This window comes from Setaria italica, chromosome I, assembly GCF_000263155.2.
Source record: "Setaria italica strain Yugu1 chromosome I, Setaria_italica_v2.0, whole genome shotgun sequence".
NCBI classification, from domain to species: domain Eukaryota; kingdom Viridiplantae; phylum Streptophyta; class Magnoliopsida; order Poales; family Poaceae; genus Setaria; species Setaria italica.
The window spans coordinates 40371638-40392741 of NC_028450.1; the positions used below are offsets into that span (position 1 = coordinate 40371638).

The 21104-nt window shown below is 47.8% G+C and overlaps 4 protein-coding genes across 5 annotated transcripts in view; 3 read left to right on the forward strand and 1 right to left on the reverse strand.

The window, feature by feature from the left end:
• The window catches only part of LOC101756960 (formin-like protein 7), a 14676-nt gene extending 11368 nt beyond the window's left edge, over positions 1-3308 (reverse strand). Inside the window, exons 1-4 of the mRNA XM_022828914.1 lie at positions 2816-3308; positions 1470-2170; positions 1124-1342; positions 2-1044 (exon numbers count right to left, since the gene is read on the reverse strand). Of these exons, the coding sequence (XP_022684649.1) occupies positions 2-1044; positions 1124-1342; positions 1470-2170; positions 2816-2888 (2036 nt within the window). The 5' untranslated portion in view covers positions 2889-3308. The remainder of the gene's footprint in view (position 1; positions 1045-1123; positions 1343-1469; positions 2171-2815) is intronic.
• Positions 3309-5607: 2299 nt separating this feature from the next.
• On the forward strand, positions 5608-11935 carry LOC101781255 (ubiquitin carboxyl-terminal hydrolase 23). Of its 2 annotated transcripts, none has more exons than XM_022827152.1 (12): positions 5608-6050; positions 6372-6486; positions 6954-7064; positions 7162-7361; positions 7464-7790; positions 7893-8018; positions 8668-9636; positions 9748-9906; positions 10035-10130; positions 10318-10969; positions 11093-11186; positions 11563-11935. In XM_022827152.1, the coding sequence occupies exons 1-12, from the start codon at positions 5778-5780 to the stop codon at positions 11723-11725; spliced, it is 3285 nt and encodes a 1094-aa protein (XP_022682887.1). In that variant the 5' UTR covers positions 5608-5777; the 3' UTR covers positions 11726-11935. The 2 variants fall into 2 exon arrangements, with proteins under 2 accessions (XP_022682887.1, XP_004954214.1); XM_004954157.2 differs by having other exon boundaries at positions 5609-6050; positions 7189-7361.
• A 1012-nt stretch (positions 11936-12947) lies between these two features.
• On the forward strand, positions 12948-14433 carry LOC101781647 (protein POLAR LOCALIZATION DURING ASYMMETRIC DIVISION AND REDISTRIBUTION). The gene is made up of 3 exons (XM_014805378.2): positions 12948-13339; positions 13441-13856; positions 13945-14433. Exons 1-3 carry the CDS (start codon positions 12994-12996, stop codon positions 14317-14319), a joined length of 1137 nt encoding a protein of 378 aa, XP_014660864.1. The 5' UTR covers positions 12948-12993; the 3' UTR covers positions 14320-14433.
• Positions 14434-19862: 5429 nt separating this feature from the next.
• On the forward strand, positions 19863-20912 carry LOC101757358 (protein STRICTOSIDINE SYNTHASE-LIKE 10). Its single transcript, XM_004955201.1, has one exon. It carries the CDS (start codon positions 19863-19865, stop codon positions 20910-20912), a length of 1050 nt encoding a protein of 349 aa, XP_004955258.1.
• Positions 20913-21104: the final 192 nt, after the last annotated feature.

Below are 21104 nucleotides of genomic sequence, written 5' to 3' on the forward strand. Positions count from 1 at the left end.
AAGGAGCAGCATCATGCCTGATTTTTGAAGAGGTGGAGGCGGAGGTGGTGGTGGCGGCGGCGGTGTAGTATCTGATCTTAATTTCTTATCCAGTGACAATGACAAATCCGCTGACAATGCGAAAACATTGGGACCTTCAGCACTATCAGTTTGTAACTTCCCATGAATTTCATTAGAAGGTTCTTGTGACTTGACCAGTTGTCCAGTTCTCGAAAAACCTTGAGGAGGGACTGATGGTTCTGAAGAAGGTGAGGAAGGGTGCACAGTTGATCTAAGGGAGATATCGATGGTACTTGTGCTAGTATTTTGGGGTAACTTAGCAGGAACAGGGAGTAATGAGACAGTGGGTGGAGGGGGAGGAAGAGGAGGAGGTGTGCACAAGTGTATCAGGGATGCAGTTGGTGCTGATTTATTTGCCATCAGAGGTGATGAATGCTCAACTGGAGTTTGTGAACCAGACTTCTCAGCTGATGCTGAATCTGATATCTCTGTTAACATTTGGACCGCAGAGTCAGACATTAGTTGCTGAGGCTGAACTGGCGAAGATGATCGTTGCGGCATGACTGTATTTGAAGACAGTTCCCTTGATGAAGCAGTGGTCTTTGGAATCTTAACCTTAGAAGGTGATAACAACGCTGTAGTAGGTTGTGTTCGAGAAGGAGATAGTGCTGTAGTTTGTGATTTAGATTGAGCATTAGCTGAACTTGAATCTAGGCGAATATGTCTTGGTTCAGTGCTGACAAGCATACCAAATTCACTTCCAAGCTTCAGAACAACAGTAGAAGAGTTAATTTGACCATGTAAAATTTCAGACTCAAGTTCTTCTCGAGTATCAAAGAAAGTCTCAGGCTCATCAGTAACTGCTGATATCTTTAGTTGGGTTGTGTGAGGTACAGTATCCCTCTTCCCATCCAACCAGTCTAAATGGTTAAAGATATCTAGCACCTTAGCAAACTCTTCAACCCCAAGTCCTTGTTTCTCTTGATGAATAACAGGCTCTGTTGTGACATGTGAAGTAACTGCGTCCATATCGGAAAAGATAACCTACCATCAACAGAAGTTGCATGTAAAAATCCATGTATGACACGAATAGTCTAGTTAGCCACTCGGCACAAATACTTACCTCAAACCGAAAATCTTTAGGGAATTGGTCTTTTGCATTCCATAACATGTCTACATGATCACGGTTAAGCATCAAGATGTTCGATCGGATGAATGCTGTGTTGAACATGATCCGGAAAATCATCTCTTCACGATCCAGATCCTCATACAAATTGATACACTCTAGCACAACATCTCCTTGGACATGACATTGAAGGTTTATTTTCACCAGTTCATCTGCCTAAGTTCAGAAATGGTCAGTTTCTTTCTAGTGAAGATTAAATTTTGAAACATTTAAAACTGAAACATCCTATTAAATAGGATACTGCAGTAGCTAAACAGAGTAGGAATGACCCGAAGACGATTACCTGTGAGTAAAACCGGACAAGGTTGCTTTTCTTTGGAGTTGAAAACAGAACTTTTGGAGTCTGATCAGGGGGCATGAGTGGATCTGGGCCATATATCCTGAATATTGGACGGAAACCACCTTGACCTTGAAAATTTGGAACCATCCTCAAAATAACACAATCTAATGTGAGGGCTCGATCAGCTGGAGGCCACTCAGGCATGACATTCCTAGTTGATATATAGCGCAGATATCTTATTTGAGAAGGCATGGGATTCAGAGGTGAAAACATCTCCAAAAGCTCCAAAGATGATTGTTTGTAGAGCATATCCAGTGTTTTCTGCTCATTGGAATAATGCCCCAGGTATATTAGAAGAGCAGCTAACATGAAAGCCAGAACAGGCCAGCTCCCTTGTTCACAGTGCATTAGCAGTAAATTATGCTGACCCAAGGAAAGCCAGCTTTCGCTGGACTTCAAGATACAGTGAATCATTTCCATAGTCAGGAGTGGACATCCCTCATAGTGGCCAGGGTAGTCTAATACAGTCATACCGTAATCAGATAAAATGTGGTATATAGGGCTTTCTTCCTTCCTAGTCCCAAAATTCGAGATCATGAATGAGTGATCACGAAAATTTTCCAGAAGATCTCCTGCAATGCCTCTAATATGTGCTTCAAAATGGTCCTCTTCCATCTCTTTCATGGAGAAGCAATGATCAAAAACTGAAACAAAATATAATAATCTATGAGTCAAACATGCCAAAGTCAAGTTTCAGTTTGAATTTCTCCATGTAGCTAGTGAGTTGTGTCTTTACCACTAGTTCTTGACATGTACTATAAGTAACATCAAACATTTTTTTATTAATGTAAACTTTTGGTATTTAAGCAACCATCCATCTTTCAACACTGTATGGTCATGCAAATCTTAAGGCATTCTAGAGGGATATGATAATACATGTAACTACATATACTAGTGCTTTTGCATAAATTTGTTAATAACTGAATAGGAAAGCTTTTCTTTTTCTGAAAGAACACGGAAACTGAGGCAATTGATCTCTTTAAATCCTATGCAGATGAATATGATTATTGAAACGATCACCCAGCACTTTCTAACTCTCTGATACATGGTGCACCTAAAACTGAAACTTTGAGAGCAATGGTGGTGAATTCTCGGATTATTTTGATTGCATCTTGCTAAGCTCATCACAGCTCAACTAAATCACGCTTAGACAATGCAAATAACTCCATATCAATCTAATTGAACCATTCCTTGCTCTAAGCTGCTAGGGGCCAAGGGCACAGCGAGAATTTGTCTACTGGACGCAACTAAAGAAATGCACGGGACATGCAAAGGAAGAACTCCGTTACCGTATATGTTGTCCGTGATGAGGAGCAGCCCATCGGGCGGCTTCTTATAGAAAAACTTCCGGAACAGCGCCATGGCGCGGTAGGACCAACAGGTCCAATCTCTGGATCACTTCGATTCGCAGGTACTCCAAGAGGCAAGAGCTGCTCAACTCCACGCCTCCAGCAATCGATTCGATTCAATCTTTCGCAATACAGCTGAAGTATACGCTACATCGAGAATCCCATCCCAGCGAAATCGATAGCTGCTCGGGCCGTGCGGATTTGAGCCGCTAATTGCTGTGACGTAGCAGGAAGATTACAGGAATGTAAGAAATAACTACTCCTACTCCGGCTCCGTGAAATCTTCTTGAGTACTCCGAGCTAGGGGTTTCAGATCGAAGGCGCGCAGGAAAAAGCAGGTGTTTTCAGTAGATTTGGGTGGTGATTTGCGAAATGGTAAGAGGAGAGGGATTGAGTTGGGCGAGGACGAAGGGGAGAAGGCAGGAGGAAGACGATAAGCGGTGGCGTTTGACTAGACTTTAATTTAATTGTTTTCTTTCAGGCGCAGCTGTTAATTTCTTTTTTCTAGATGCTCCTTTACTCTACCCTGGCTGCTTTGTTTTTTATTTTCTACAGACAAATGAATTTATGTTGCTTCATTTGATAATTTTTCCGGAGCAGATATACGACTTGATGAACCTCCTTGGTTTTTCAAATTTGTTTACCAAATCTATATATTTTTAAATCACATTTTTTAGGTTTATTAGATTGTTCTCTCAATTATTTTAAATTTTCAGAAAAATAGGTGCTGAAAGCTCACTGATTGTGTTAGTTGTTGCGTTAGAAGCTAAATTTAATGTCGGTTTGTTGTAACTGGGAAGAGGTGAACGTTGCTGTCACGATCCTATTTTCCTCCAAAACCTGGCCTTTCTAGTTTCTACGCAAAATAAAGTTACAAAAACAAACCAGGAGGCAGTGACGTGAGATTTGGGGATCTAGGGTAGGTCGGCCGTTGGTGGTTGGATTTGCCGCCAAGTTCCGAACAAATTTTTTACCGGGAGCGGAGTCGAGGCGTGATGTGTTAGTGATACGGGTCTTGTTTAGTTCCCCAAACTTCTAACTTTCACACTGTGTAAAAAGAAGATTCTCCGTCACATCAAACTTGCGGTATATGCATGGAGTACTAAATGTAGACGAAATCAAAAACTAATTGCACAGTTTGGTTGTACTTTGCGAGACGAATCTTTTGAGCCTAATTAGTCAATATTTGGATAATAATTCACAAATACAAACAAAACGCTACAGTGTGCTACAGTGCTAGTACAGTGATTTTGGACACCTAAAATCAGGCAACTAAACAAGGCCCCATTTGGAGCCAAAGCTCCATTTCATGAAGTAAAGACTTGGCTGTTTTCTGCGAAACTAATGTTACCACGTTGTTAAATACTCAATTACTCATGTATACTATAGAATTACTGATTTAATTAACAGAGTAGGGGGGGGGGGGCATCACCACAGCCACAAAAGCTGACCCAAAGGAAGCCGTCATTTCCCAAGGTCAGCTGGAAGCTCAAGTTAACGTGGCCGGGTAGTTGGCTGATATGATTATTGATTGATTCTAGTGGTTGCCAAAAGCTTGGCTCATCCGTTTGTTTATTGTGCCCTGCACCACAAGCTTGTGCTCGTGCGTGACTCAAGGGGTTGGAAGCACGTCACCTGTCTGGCTGCATTGTGTGTTCTTTGCGGTGGATAACGGCATCGTGGGGTACCCAGTATCCTACCTGGCTACCTCTGGTGGCTAGCAGACGGTCGCAGGCGGCCATCAACAACGACGCGCGTTTCATCGCAGAGAGAGGCAATCATGGTTCGGATTTGTCATTGGGTCGATCAGGCATCGTTTCTGATCCCAATCGCAATCTGTAAAGATTGGATTTGCAGCTCAGCTCAGGCCCTGCAGCACAGATGAAGCTGCAGTCCCTGACAGAGGTGGGCCCATCTGTTTGTTGTTCTCCGTTGATACGCATGCCGAGCCGGCGAGCCGCCACCTCTCGCCGCCGACGGATGGCAGGGCGATTAGTTAAATCCGGCATTGCCAACTCGATTCACGTTGGAGTTGGAGTGGCGGTGGCGTACGTGTCCGCTCACAATCATGGACTATTCGACTCGGCGATTCCTTCCCCGTCGCTTCTGGTGCCGAACCCATTCTTTCTCAGAGTTGTTGCATACTGCTGCCGTCCAACTGGGGAACACGGCCGCCGCCGGCCTCAACCGTCCCCATTGTCCGCGCTCACCAAAAGCACAAAACACAATGTGACCACGTCGACCTGTTGGCTCCTGGCTAGCCTTTGGTTTATTTTACTTATCCCGCATAAGATTATTTGCACAAAGCATTGTTCTGTAGTCCTTGGCCAGTTGGCCGTGTGCCAAACTGCATGCAAGCAAAGGTTTTTTTCATACTTTCGTTCACATGCGGTCTGCAATGATTTTAGAAAAGAAACCGCATTTTGCAAGAAATTCGGAGGAAACCGTTCAGGAGACTCCGTTCCAACTTGCAAACAAGGCCTACATACAAATACAAGGTCGCTGGACACAATACTTGAATAATCTTGAGGTGCAAGCTGAAAAATTACCGCCAAGGCTTCGGCTTCGACTCCACGCCTCATTCCGCCGCCGCCGCAGCACCTAGCGTCCAAAACCACCCCGGCCCCACTACCAACGCCCCAGATGGGCCCATAACCCCCACTCGCCTAATCGCAGCCGTCCATCTGTCAAGAGCACCTCGACTAAACCCCACCTCCCACCTCGTCCTCTTCCTCTCGCGCCCCCAAATCGGCTCGGCCCCAAAATCAATCACCCCGGCCCCAAAATCCATTGCAAAACCGCAGGATTTTACTTCAGAAATTAGCCCAAAATTAGCGGAAATATCTGCTCGGAACCGCCCGATCTGCTCCCGCGCCGCCACTCGCGCGCGAACCCTAGGAGAATGGGGGAGGCGGCGGCGCCGGAGGGGCTGCTGCACAGGAGGATAGAGTTCCACGCCGCCACTAAGCCTCCTCCTCCTCCTCCTCCGGCGGCGGCGGCTGTGGCCGTGCCGGGAGGATTTCGAATGGAGACGAGTCTATTCGCGGGCGCTGATAAGCGCGTGGCGGCGGCGGCGCGGAGCGGGCGCGAGGGCAGGAGGTTCGAGACTGGGGAGAGTAGCGGGAGCGGGTTCGATCCGGAGCTCAGCGCCGCGAGGGTCTACCTGCGGAGAATCGTGAGTGTGCAATTCGTGATTTTTGTTGCGATCTCGCAGTTAGTTTGCGTTCGCCAGTGGAGCTGCATTCTGGAGTGGAGGGTTTTAGTTGGTTGATGAATCCTCATTTTATTCTGCAAGTTTTCCTTTGTTGTTCAGAAAGCTGAAGTTTCTTGAACGTTGCCTCGGCCCTTGGGGATGACGATTTGCTGCCAAAATTTTTTGGACCTCCTTTTGCTTTTGAAACTCGGCTCTCTTTTGTCGCTACTGTTTGGGCTACGGCCATTCGATTCAACGTCATGCAAGTGAATTCACTGAGTTGGGCTGGTGTATGCAACGCAGGGTGCTGGCTTGCACAATCTCGGCAATACATGCTACCTCAACTCGGTTCTGCAATGCTTGACGTACACCGAGCCATTCGTGGCCTACCTGCAGAGCAGCAAGCACAATTCCTCATGTAAGTTTGCTGCCACTTGCAACCAGCCCATAGACAGTCTGCATGCTGATGTTGGGTTCACAACTCATGCAGAGGAATTGAACAGAGCTAATACCTTTATCTAAAAAGACAATCTGCATGTACACATGGTGTTGTCTACAGAAGTCCAAATTAAAACAGCCATTGTTGTTGCTTTTGAGCATTCTGTGTTTTCAGACAAAATATATATTGTCCCTTATTTGGTTGTTACCTAGTATATATTGTCCCTTATTTGGTTGTTACCTAGTATATATGATGACCTGTTGATGATCAATATATCATCTATTCTGTACTGCCTCCTTATTTATCAGAGCTGTATACACCAGTGGTATATAGGCAGTTTGCCCCTCTTGGGCTTTACTTTTGGCACTGGCAACTGCTAGACTTTCTGTAGGGTGCAAATGTTGTTTCCGTGATTCGTTTTAATTCATTTTTATGACTTTTTACAGGTCGGGCTGCTGGATTCTGTGCATTGTGTGCCCTCCAAGATCATGTTACGTCTGCTTTACGGTCAACTGGGAAAATTCTGACACCACTGCTGTTTGTCAAGAACTTAAGATGTATCCTTTCATTTGCTATAATCTAATTGAGCAGTTTCTTTTTTTTCTCTTTTAAATTTAAAAGTATGAAAACTTATCTACATTCATTCAAACGTAGATGGTGCAGTCCTTAACTGCAAGGCAGGCATTTCTCGTAGTTTTCGTAACACTAGGCAGGAAGATGCTCATGAGCTAATGGTTAGCTTGCTTGAGTCAATGCACAAATCCTGCTTACCATCTGGTATATCAAGTGAGTCTCCAAGTGCCTATGAGAGGAGTCTAGTTCACAGAATATTTGGTGGCCGCTTAAGAAGTCAGGTATATTGTGCCAATTGCATAATTGCCTTCATACGAGTAATATCAAATGAAGCTATATTCCTCATATAAACACTGTCTGATGTATATATATACACGTTGCAGGTGAGATGTACAAAGTGCTCACACTGTTCGAACAAATTTGATCCTTTCCTGGATCTCAGCCTTGAAATTGGCAATGCTGCCACATTGATGAAAGCACTTTACAATTTTACCGAGGAGGAGCTATTAGATGGTGGGGAAAAGCACTACAACTGCCAGCAGTGCAAGCAGAAAGTTGTGGCAAAGAAAAGGTTTCTTATTGATAAAGCTCCTTCTGTGTTGACGATTCACCTGAAGCGCTTTAGTCCTTTCAACCCTCTTCAAAAGATTGACAAAAAGGTGGATTTTCAAACAACTTTAAACTTGAAGCCATTTGTCAGCAATTCAGAAGTAAGTTACTATTTTGGAAAGTACTAGTGTAGTTGCTTTTCATAGTATAGTTTTGTATATGTGTTACTGAGTTTTTGTATTGCTCACACTCTTTATGTGTAGGGTATGGATTTGAAATATAGCCTCTATGGTGTTTTGGTTCATGCTGGTTGGAACACACAGTCGGGTCACTATTATTGCTTCGTTCGGACATCCAGTGGGTTATGGCACAATCTTGATGATAACGAGGTTGGAATTCTGATCCTTCCAGATTTAACATATTTGACTTGGTGTTGATCCATGCTGTGGGTTTTTATACTGTTTTTACCAGTGGCACCTCATGCATTTGTTTTCTTCCTTTCCCCCCAAATCCATCTTTATTCGTCCTGTGCATATTTCCGTTGACAATATTTGTCCTGTCAGTTAAAGAAATGGCCAAAATATGCCACATGGAGTTTATATACTTCAGATTTCTTATGTCTATGCAATGTTTAGGGTCCCTGCTCGCTAGAACTTGCCTGATTATAATTTAACCTATCCATATTGTAGTTCCATGCTGTGTTCGTGTCCAATGGTTTTGCCTCATCATTGCTTAGTGTATGCATCTTGCGTATTTTGCCATACACGCCAGAGAGCTAGTTTAGTTGCTCTATCTTGTATAAGGGCCTGCTGTTTGAAGAATTTTGGATTGTGTGTGGGACAGTGGGTGGATTTAGCAGGGAAGTATCTGTATGGGCAAAGAGGGAGAGTTGGTGATATTTTTTCTCAGGTTAGCACTGTGGTTGTTCCCAATGATAATTATTGGTGTGCTTAAGTTATCTCAGGTGCATACTTTATTCGATTTTTCTTTACTTTAAGCTCTTTGTCCGTTCTGCTGATTATTTGTGTATATCTCTAGGTCCGCCAAGTCCGTGAGGCAGATGTACTAAGGCAGAAAGCATACATGTTATTTTATGTTCGTGACAAAGTAAGGAGCGCTGTAATTCAAAAAGATAATGGTGATGCCAGTTTGTCAGAAAAGAAAATAATATCCGAGAAGATTACATGTATGAACGGTGCCATTCGGAATGGTCTAGTGGAAAAAACATTGGATTTTTCTACAATTGCCAAAGAAGATATAAAGTTGCAGAAGCATGACCCAGATAAGGGTCAGCCCAGTGATATTAGTGCCACTTCACAAGACCAGTGTTCAAATGAGCATAGCAGCATTGAAGTTATTAATGCTTCAACATCCCAAAACAATGTATCAGTACAGAAAGCCCCACATACACTCCCAGATGGTGTTGATACCTTGTCCACCAAAGCAGAGCAAATAGCACTGAGTGTTCAGAGGGAGACAATGTCTCCAGGACAGCCTGATGTTTTTATTCTTGATATGAAGTCACAGAAGCTGAACCCAGATGATGGTCAGCCCAGCAATATTAGTGCCACTTCGCAGGACCAGTGTTCAAATGAACATGGAAGCACTGAAGTTACTAAAGCTTCAACATCCCAAAACAATGAGCCAGTACAGAAAGCCACATGCTCACATCTTGATGGTACTGCTACATCCACCAAAACAGAACAAACTGCACCAGCTAGTCAAAGGGAGACAACGTTTACAGCACAGCCTGATGCTTGTGTTCTCTGTGATGCAAACTCTGATCAGAAGGCATATGAGAAGCCATTGCAAGAATTGCAACTAGAATCTGATGGTGCACTCACTGATTCAGGCAAAGGCATCCCTGCTTCTGCTTTTCAATTATGCAATGGTGCAGATGGGTTATTGGGGGCAAACGAGCAGGCCATTGAACCTCAAACAGAAGTGTTTTGCAAACCAACTCCTGATAGCGATGCAACAACTATTGCACCATTCATCCCAACTGAGGTACCCTGTGATGCTTCCGTGTGTGCTGCTTTTTTGGCTCTTTTTTTTTTACAATTTTGAGTTTTCAATATTTTATATTTACTCTATTGCTTTCTCTTGCGAATACGGTAGGATACCGCTGTTTCTAATGGAACACTAACCGGCAATGAAGATTCAACCAGTGGTAATGAAGCTAAAGGGACAGAGCCTGTTAAGCAACATGATGGTCTAATTGTGGTGAACGAGCTTTCTGTGAAAAGCATTGATGATAAAGTAAAAGTAGAGGAGCAGGTAAACCTTACAAGTCCTGCCATTACTCTCTTTCTCCATGCAATGTTATGGTCCAATGTTCAATGCTTGCACATCTAAATCCAATCTACTGAACACAAAGTTTCATTTTTTATATCTTGCTTCTGCAGACTGCTGTGCGGAACAATTCACTGGGGGATGGGCAGTCTATGGCGAAGGAAGTCTCTGTTATGGAAACTGGCCATATGGCAGATGCAGATGACCAGGTATGGAACCACTGGTTTCCTGTCTTTTATTTTGGGTTGTTTATATGGAGCAGTGTGCAACTGTGCATGCTGTTGCCCATATAACAATAGTTATGCCATGCATTCACTGCTGCTCTATTTCATGGTAAAAAAAACGAGAGCTTTTCATTGATACTATTATGTGCTTTATTTTATTAACTACTTGCAGACCTTTAAGAAGAATAACTCGCTAGATACTGGACATGTCAACTGCGAGAAGAAAATCGGTTCTGAAGACTCTGCACATGTGGCTAGTTCTGAGGATTGTGCGCAGATGATGTGCTCTGAAAATTCTGTCCAGGTGGTAGACAAGGATCCATGTCATGGCAATCTACATAAAATCATTAAAATCAAGTCAAAGAAGCATGTGAGTCATCCAGCTGTCAACTTTTATTTTGGGTCCAAACAACTGTTGTTGGCGTCACTGAAACCATGCAAGAAAAGGAAACACAAGAGAACTAGAAGGCGATTGACATCTGATGCAAACGCTGAAAGTACTGGTGATGATCGGCAGACATCAACATCAGAAACTGTGCTTACTAGTGGCATGTCGCGAAAATCCCATAGACAAAAACGCTCCCGTAACTCTGCAAGTTCTGAAGATGCTGTCCAGATGTATAACAAGAAACAAAATCTTGGAAATTCCTGTGCTGCTGAACTTACCCTGGACAAGAAGGTCAGCAAGGATGCAACTCTTGCTGCTGCTGAGCTAGCAGCAAGCTCATGCCCGAGCTCTGTGTTAAATCCTGATTCAGGAAAATGTGGGGTTACAGATGAGAAAGGCTCCTGGCATTTTAATCTCCTCACGAGGGGTTTAAGAGGTTAGTGTGCAACTCTTCCCTGACGAAATGCATGTGCAGCCTCACAGAAATGTGCATGCATATCTTTTCTTTGCTTCCCTTATCCTACCATCAACAATGTATCTTATCATTTTCTTCTTGCAGTTCCACAATGGGATGATGATGACATGCCAAATACTAAAGCGGCAGAAATGCAACATTCGAGTTCCACCAGCATTGGCTATGTTTTAGATGAACGGTAAGTTAAATGTTCTACCCATTGCCAATAAGTCACACTATTTATTTCATTTTGACCATGATGCATGAGTCCTCTTGCCTTGGGCTAACATTGACGAGACTGGCTCTGGACACTTTTATCTCGACTACCAGCTGGAGCAGGCTGGCTCCTTGCTCTAACTTGAGTAGTTTAAAATTTTCAGAATATGTAGCTTGGTTCTGCTTTCCAAAGCAGCTACTTCCTGATATGAATGGTTATAAACCCTGTATTATGTTGGATATTTTTATGTTCCCCTATTATAGTTTCTTTATTCTTTAAGGATCGAATGCTTTATTGTAGTTTTTTTTAATAATTATACAACTTTTTCTTTGAAACATTCATGCCATCTCATTCCTAGGGACGAGGAATATGACCGTGGAAGGAGGAAGAAGGTGAGGAAATCAAAGCAAGGTTTCAGTGGGCCGAACCCTTTCCAAGAGATGAAAAACATCAGATCACGGCAGCGGAGGAGAATACAAACTGACCAGGCCAGGTCTGGGCACCAGCCTCTAAGGATATGAGACATTGTAGAAGCACATCCCTGATGTGTCCTTCAATTTTGAAATGAGTTTTCCTCTTTGTTAGATTTTCTGTGTGTGTTACTGTTGTGTAGAGTTGGGCATATCAATGGACCTTATGCTCGTTTTTGTTGTCGATTAATTAGTGGAGAAATGAAATGACAACTCAATCTGTTATGTTTCAATTCTGACAGCTTTATGTGTTTTCGTCTCTATAAAGTATAAACCTGTTTTTGCGCCATGTAATACGGCATGCGTGGACAGCCTTTTTGCTCTTGTGTTCGTACTGATGTTCCACATCTATAACATCCAGACGCATTGCATATACGAGCCAAACGGATTGGAAATTTCAAAGAGTCTCCATTTGGATACGAGAGGTTAGCTGAGATTTGTAAATGAGTTGTGGGGCGCATCCGTACATGATTCCGGTTGGCAATTGGCATGAGGACGAGGCGACGAGGCTCCCGTCCCGCCGGTTATCGGATGGAGATCACTGGGGCCTCACTCACAGGACGGACGAACAAGGCGCGAGGACGGACGACCAATTTAAGGTGGCTCACGCGTTCCCTCTGACCGTCGGTTGGAGCAAGAGCGCGCGCACCCAACAACCACCGTGCCGGCCTCCCGTCCCCGCCATCAGATCTTGCGCAACTCCTCCATCATTCCCTCCCCGTCCCTGCTCTCTCGCCTCGCACCTGAAATTCTCAGCACACTCTGGTTTGTATGCACCGTGCAATTATGTTTACAATTGCACTTGCACTTTGTAGGAGTAGGTAAGTAGGAAAAAAAAAATAGAGTTCCTAGTTGGAAAAAAATTGGTGTATGGTTACCTACCATTACAGCGTAGTTTGCCAAAGCGGCAATTCAAACCCCTGAAGGAAGGAGGCGTCCAGCACCGACATGCACGGCGACGCCGATCGGATTGCCGGAGCCAGTGGGATTGGGAATTCGAAGGACCCCGGCGGCGACGTCGTCGACGCCAGCTGGTGGCGCGCTGTAAATGAACACTGATACTCCTCCTCCTACTATGCTACACCCAATTTATACGGAAAACCTACCATCCATCACCTCATTAACACGCCCGCAAATGGCTCGACGACTGTTTGAATTCCACGGGCGTCAAAGGCCTGGCCATTCCGCCCAGCATAAACTCCTCTCCTCCATGGTTGCCGCCCACTATAAATACACGCGCCTCGAACGAATCCTGAATCCCAGGCCCATCGGATCCTCCAAGAACACTATTATTTCCCAAATCGTCAAAGCGATAACCAATGGCAATGGCGGTGGAGGAGAGCACCGCGCCGGCGCGCTTCTCGCCCTCGTCGCCTCCCACAGTCGGGACGCTCCTCACCAGGGCCTCCGCCGCTGGCCCGCCCCGCGGCCGCGATTGCTCCTCGCCGCGCTCGCTGCTGTCGCGCATCCTCCACAGGGGCCGTCGCGGCGGCGGCGGGTTCGGGTGCCGCCTGCGCCTCTTCCCACGCTACTGCTCCAGCGTCGCGGCGGCCAAGGAGGACGCCCACGCCACCGCGAATGAGGAACATTTAAGGGAGGCGGCCGCGCCCAAGGTGGTGGGAGACCAACTGGCGCTTCGCGAGTCGCCTAGGAGTTCTCTTGCTGGTACGTGCTCGTGTCCATGGCGATCGGTGCTGCTGGCATTGCTCATTCGTGTCGTCAACGTTCCATGACCAAGTGGTGACGACGGCGCTCATGGCGTGCAGGGAAGAAGGCCACGGCGGCGGAGGACGCGCTGCCGGCGAGCCTGGGTCTGGGCGCGAGCCTGGTCCTGCTGCTCTCCAAGAGCGCCGCGGAGCTGAGCAGGATGGCCGAGCTGCGCGCCCAGATGGAGCGGCTGATGCTGGACGTCAGGGCCGACGCGCGGAGCTGCAACGGCCGCCCCAGCGGGTCCGAAGGCCACACCGACGGCGCCAGTGTCGTCAAGGGGCCCTTCGTCCGCGCCGGCGACGATGAGGGCGCCGTGCCCCAGTCCGCGCCGGCGAGCCGCGGGACGAGCGAAAACGCGGGGCACCGTGACATGGACCGGATGGAAGCCGAGCTTGAGGCGGAGCTGTCGCGCTTGCAGCAAGCATCGAGCGATGAGGAGCACGCGAGTCCTTGGCGTGATCGTGAACTCGAGGTACTATTACTGCCGACGGCGCAGTTAGAACTGTGCTCATTCAGTTCAATGCTCTGTTCTGAATTCTGGTCGATCATCGTAATGGCAGACGGAGGCCAAGAGCAGTGCCTCTTCGAGGAGCCACTCGGCGATCTGCTCCGGCTCTGACGACGACGGTGTCGATGAGGACGGAGCAACGGACAGCGACAGCGACGGGAACCAAGACAACGACAACGAGGAGGAGGACGAGCTCGACGCTGAGAGCAACGGGAAGAGCCCGCCTCACGGCGGCGTGTCGGCACGCGAGCTGGAGCGGAGGCTGCACGCGCTCCTGCAATCGCGACACGAGGCGCGGATCGCGGAGCTGGAGTCGGCGCTGGAGCGCGCGCGGCGGAAGCTGCGGGAGACGGAGCGCGAGGCGTCCCGGTGGCGCGACACCGCCAAGCTCGCCACCCGCTTCACCGACGAGTCGAGGCTCAGGTAGAACGAGGACAAGAAGAACCCGCCCCATCTCGCACGCCCGTGCCGTGCGCACGGATCGCTTCTCTCGATGCCTGTATTGTATTGTAGTCCATTACGCATCCCGCGAGAAATTTCACTCTGATCACGCCTGAAACGAGATAAAACTTACCTTTTCGATCTATGGTTGTTTCTTCAAATTATTGAACCATCAATCAAATTTATCAAACCTTTACTCGATTCAGTCGCGGAAATGGCCTGGCCCGCCGTAATAGGTGTTCATGCCGGTGTTGTCAACGCCGAACCCATCGACGGTGTAGCACTGCGGCCTGGTGGTGATCAGACGGGCCTTGCCGGCGTTCGGGACGACGAACCTCGTCCACGGCATTGATGTTCTCCACGAACGCCGCCTTGCGGAACCCTTCCGCCGCGAAGTGGCCGCTCCCCATCAGCGGCGGGTCCGTGGACGCCGCCGGGCCGCGGACCAGCCCGCGACATCGAGCAGCGCGGTCAGCATTCACCATGGAACTTGGCCGCTGCGCCATGCTCGCGCCATCCGGATCCCGAGCCAGAAAACAGCCGAGTCAGCTCGCTATCATGCCTAATCTGGGTCGCCCATGTCCGATCTGATGGCCATCAGGTGACCAAGGGGTGGACGGTAAATGAAATACCGTCCACCCCCTGAGCTGGGCGGCAGCTCCATGAGCATGGGTTCCTCCTCTGCTCCGCGCCACGCCGCGTTCCTGACTGGTACTTGCCCCCGTATCTTTCCTCCCGGACTCCGGCTTTGCACACCACGCCGTCACGGTGGCTTGCATTGGCCCCCCGTCGAGCCCGGTCGTGTTGGCACTTGCCACTGAGACGCCGCCGCCGCGCGCCTCGATCGTGCGACTAACACGCGATCGCGACTGGCCTGAGCAGCTGCCGATGAGGCGTCGCCGAGACGTCCCGACGCCGTCGACGCCGCGGCCGTGGTGCCATCCTGGTGTGTGGCGGTGGCGCGGACGTGACCCTGCTCGGCGTGGCGGTGGCGCACGCCTCGGGCCGCGCACCGGCCGTTCACCTGGCTCCAAAACGCAACGCGGGCTGCTCTTCTAGCGACGCATGGCTGTGCCGTGGTCGGGCTCAGCGATTTGGTATACGACGAGAACCCTGTTTAGCGGCAACCGAACCGAGCGCACTCCGACACACTTGATGTCGATTACAGTTAGCCATACACTGCATGCTTGGGTATAAGCAGGAGTCATTGCAGCTCGTTAGTAGCAAACTTTGCAATTGTAGATTTTATTTTCATGGGACTAAATTTTCACAATGAAATTCAGAATTGCATACGGCTATCAATACGTACACAGATTCAATTTTTCTGAACATGTACTGAAACCAACCTCTCTCCTCTTTATAGCCACTATGTTTTCTACGAACTCTGTTTGCATTACCACATAGCAACAAGTGCAGTACTACCCCCATTAGCACGATCAAATTCTAAGGAGTTGTCATGTCCACATGTATCCGTATTGTTCAGAAGAGTCGCCTGTTCTATTTCTCGTTATCGTGCACCCACTAATCTAAAGACCACATCTAGGACACCAACTCCCTCTGGAGTCGGTCAGCCCTTTTAATTTCTAGTTACTGAGTGCAACGGGTCCTTTCGACGGCAGAGCCGCCTTCTCACTTTCGGGTAGCAGAGACTACCAACAGATGAAGCTAACTTCCGGGTGGCAGAGCCAACCTACGATGAAGCCCAGACCCTTGTGATCCTGAATAACAAAGCCAACCTTCAATGGATCACAACTTATGCACCAAGTACTTAGAAACTATATGATCTAACCGGGAGACTAACACTTATAGAAACAGAACTTTCTTATAACATAACAATATTACACAAAGAGTATACAACACCCTCTCTTTAGTGGCTAGCCTAGCATTCACCCTTTACTTCTACCATACTCCACTCATCTACCGTGCTCATGGTTGAATGGCATAGCAAGGAAGAGGGCCTCTATTTATATGCCAAGAGAGTTCATAGGATGATGACATGTGTCTCCTTCTAGAGTTTTCATTAGACAAATATCTATATTCTACATTATTCTAATTTCTTCATGGCAACAACATCTTGTACTTTCATAGAAATATCATGGACCATAAGTTGTGGGGAAGGCTCTAGAAGTTTGTATTGCTTTCCTTCGACACTTTAGTCCTAGGAATTTCTAGTGCGCGTGTGGGGGGCCTCCTGGCTTTAGTCCCGAAAGACCCGGGACTAAAAGTCGGGATTTTTAGTTCCGCATGATTAATTTCGGTTGGGAAAATCGAGATATATGAGATTTTCTAACCGGAACTAATGATTGTTTCTCTGCGAATGATGCAGATTCAAAATAACCATAAGGGAGCTACTTTTTACAGTCATACTCGATTACGTGACGAGGCGTATGCTGTGAAGAGAACTCAAGCGTTCTTGTCAATTGCAAGTGCAATACTACTTTTACAGTCAACCTCGATCAGCGTTCTTGTCCACCATCGCAAGCTACCAAACCTGATGAGGACATCACCTGCTCGGATACAACCACATTAGTAACTTTTGATTCACAGGTAAAATAATTCTTTACCATGATTGTATTTGATACATTTGAGGAATTGATGTTGCACCATGATGCGTGTTTGTTGTCAATTTCAGAAATACACACGTGGATCAAAAATAGTGTTAAACACATATGGAAGGCACGGAGGACTAAAGAAGTAGATTGGGGGCCAAGTTCAAGTATTCTCAATTGTCCTCCACCAGACCATCACGTCACTTTTGGCCCAAGGAAAGAAAGAGATCCAATCCAACACGTTTTGACGCTGGATTCGGACTGCAGCTCTGCCCCAACTTGCAATGGCCACCACGACCTCATCCAGACTCAGTTTTGGACGTTCAAGTACTCCTTGGAATCCTTATGAAGTCTATTTTCATATGGATCTAGACTCACATCTATATCTATTCTGAGGCGGCCGCAATCACCAAAATACTACCGAGAGATTTTCTATCCAGAGGTGTTGTGTCGCCTTATTTTGGTCCAATGAGCCGTGTATCAAGTTGGGTCCATTAGGGACATGTCCTAGGGTTGGAGCACGACCCCAACACCCCCCTGATCATCCTCCTAGGTATTAATAAGGATTAGAGTCGCCACAAACAGATTGAATTTTGTTTAGATCAAGTTTAGCTTTCGCTAATTGCTTGTAAGCGCGCGTGCTAGATCAACCGCCCGTCTTCCTATCTTCGAAACCCCACCTTATTGAGATTGAGTTCGAAACTTTCATCTTCATCTAGTAAATTCAGTACTTGTTATACTTGTTTTTGCTAGTTCTTCGATTACTTGGAGGACGAGTGCCCTAGTGGTTAGGTGACGCGCTCCACAAGATCGCAGCAACCATTGGAGGTGATGTATCGGTTGCTAAGATGCAGCTTGGAAGGCTGTAGTCGGGTTGTGAACGTCGTTTCCATCCACCAATCGAGTTATCCACGCTTTCTCATCGAAAGATTGGAAATCAACCCTAGCGGGTTCATATAATCAGAGCAAGGTTGATCGGTGAGAGACTTCTAGTTCTTTGCTGTTTTAATCTTCTATAGTCCAGAAAAAAGCAAAAAAATTAGTAGATTAGTTCTTCATAATCCCAAAACCCTTTGAGCCTTTTATTATTACTACTTAGTTAGGGCCTTTTATTATTACTACTTAGTTAGGGCTTATTGAATTAACGGTTAACATTAACATAGAGTCCTGGCAGAAAAAAGAAGGTGCCGTTGTTAATCACAAGGAACTGGTAGGTCGTTTTCACGTGAACCGTGGAATTAGGACACAGGTTAACATTAACATAGAGTCATAGACCAGTGATAGACATGAAAGGTGCATACGAAGGTCTTGCTGATAAGTCCAGTACTTAAACTGAGCCCAATACACTACAACGTTTTTAGTCCTGGTCATTTTTGGATTCGGGACTAAAGGAGTTTTAGTCCCGGGTCCAAAAACCAGTTTCGATGGGGGCTCTTTAGTTTTGGTTAGTAATATCAACTAGGACTAAAGAGCCTCCTTTAATCCCGATTGTAATGGATAGGAACAACGAGGGAATCTGGTGGGGCATTTAGATTTAGTCTGGGTTGGTGGTTCCAACCGGGACTAAATGGTGATCTCTAGTCCCAGTCGAATCAGTCGAAACCACCAATAGGGACTAAATCCACTCTTTTTTCATCCCCCCATCTACTATCTCTCCCCACTGGCCTTAACTTATCGCCACCCCACCGGCCTCTCCCCCCCACCACTACCTTATTCTTTCCCAACCCACCACCGGCCTCTCTCTCTCTCTCCCTCCACCGCTTCCTCTCCTCCCTCTCTTCCTCTCGCCTCTCTGCCGCACGGCGCGCAGGGCCTCCCTGGCTGGGCCGCCTGGCTGCCGGCGCGCGGCCCTCCCCGGTCGGGGCCCTAACCGCCAGCGTGGGGCCTCCCCAGTCCAGCCGCCGGCGCGGATGCCTCCCCAGTCGGCTCCCTAGAGGCTCTACGATGAGGTGAGGGCGGTGCGCGCCGCCGCCGACGCGGCGCTGAGCGGTGAGCTGGACACGGCGCAGGCGGACCGCACGGTAAGGCTGGCGCTGGCGTGCTGCCACCCGAACCCTAGGAAGAGGCTGTCCATGAGGGCGGCGATGCAGGTGCTGTCCGGCAGGGTGGAGGCGCCGGAGCCTCCGCTTTAGAAGCCTGCTTTCTTCTGGCCCCCGGGTGGGGACGAGGAGGAGATGGAGTTGCTGCCGCAGGTCAGGGTGCTCTTCACGGGAGGGCAGACAAGTTTCTGTTCCATGACTTCTTCCATCACTGGAAGGTGAATTATGTTATTCAGAAGTTGTTCTAGCATATTTGTACAAAACTCTTGAGAAGTTGTTTTACGAAATATGTTCGTAATTATTGGTTTGGTGGTACATATAAGTTGGTCGGAACAAAATCAGAAATGAAGTGTTAGCAGGTTGTTTTCCTCTATATTAGCATGTTGTTTTCTCCTGAAGTGAATATTTTCTTATTTCCTATCTGCAATAATTTAGACGGGGCAGTTTTTTTTATTTTTTTGGAACCTTTTAGTCCCCGTTACTAAAGGGGCCACATGCATGCGCATACATGGCGACCTCTAGTCCCGAATGATTAATTCCAGTTGGTTGGTTTTTCGAGAGATATGAGACCTACCAATGGGGACTAATGTTCATATTTCCACCGGTGATTGGTTGACGTCACCGGTCCGGACTCCCGTTTGGCCCATGTCCAAAGCACAAAGGCGAGCACTGCAGCGTCTAATCCGTATTCCAATCAGAAGATGATCGCCCAATCCTAATCGGAATGTCCTGCTCCGATCGTTCATCGGCAGGCCCGTTCTTTGCGTGCCTATAGCCCTAGACCACCGACTCAGGTTGCAGCCTGCAGGCCGCCATAAAAGGCAGAGGCACCCTGCACTTCTCTCAACCAAACCAAACGTAGCCAAGCAACGCAAGTCCAAGCCCACAAACTCTTGCTGCGTCTCCGCGAGGTATATAGCGGGCACGTAAGCACAGCGATCATGGGGATCATCAGGGGGAAGAAGCTTCTGGCGCTGGCGATCTCGTTGCTCGCCGTCCTGGCGCTACTGCTCCAGCCGTGCGCTGCGGCACGCCCCATCTCCCAAACGGGAACCATCGACGGCAGCCGGAGCCTGCACCTGCCGCTCCGCGGATCGCTGCTGCGTGGCCCGGAGAGCGTCGCGTTCGACGGCGACGGCGCCGGTCCCTACAGCGGCGTCTCCGACGGCCGCGTCTTGAAGTGGAACGGGCCGGCGCGCGGCTGGTCGACCTACGCGTACAGCCCGGGTTACAACGCCAAGGCATGCACCGCGTCGAGAACTCGCCCGGCGGAAGTCACGGAGAGCAAGTGCGGCCGCCCGTTGGGCCTGCGCTTCCACTACGGGTCTGGTAACCTCTACATCGCCGACGCGTACAAGGGACTTATGCGTGTTGGGCCGGGCGGCGGCGAGGCGACGGTACTGGTTACGAAGGCTGATGGCGTGCCGCTCCGCTTCACCAACGGTGTCGATGTCGATCAGGTCACCGGAGAAGTGTTCTTCACGGACAGTAGTATGAACTACCCGCGATCCCAGCACGAGAGAGTCACGGCCACCGGTGACTCGACGGGCCGTCTCATGAAGTATGACCCGAATACAAACCGCGTCACTGTTTTGCAGTCCGGCATCACTTACCCCAATGGCATCGCCATCAGTGCTGATCGGACACACCTCGTTGTCGCACTTACTGGGCCATGCAAGTTGATGCGGTATTGGATCAAGGGTACAAAGATGGGCACATCAGAGCCGCTCGCCGATCTGCCGGGTTATCCCGACAACGTGAGGTCTGATGGTAAAGGCGGATTTTGGGTGGCGCTACATCGGGAGAAGATGGAACTACCGTTTGGTCCGGATAGCCACCTGCTCGCCGTGAGGATCAATGCTGATGGGAAAGTGATCCAAGTGATGAGAGGGCCGAAGAGCGTGAGGCCAACCGAGGTGATGGAGAGGGAAGGCGGCGAGCTGTACATGGGCTCGGTAGAACTACCTTACGTCGCTGTAGTTAGTGAATAAGAGTTTTCTTAGGACAATACATAGATGAGCTTTATATTAGTTATAGGAAGTTCGATTTGTATCTCTAGTACTTTGTTTTTGGGCTTTTGGCTTGTTATCTTGTGTCAATCTTGTTAAGGAGCTTGATTTTGATTTAAATTTTAATCAAGATAGTAGTATCCTATTAGATACTCGTTGAAGCGTATTCACTGT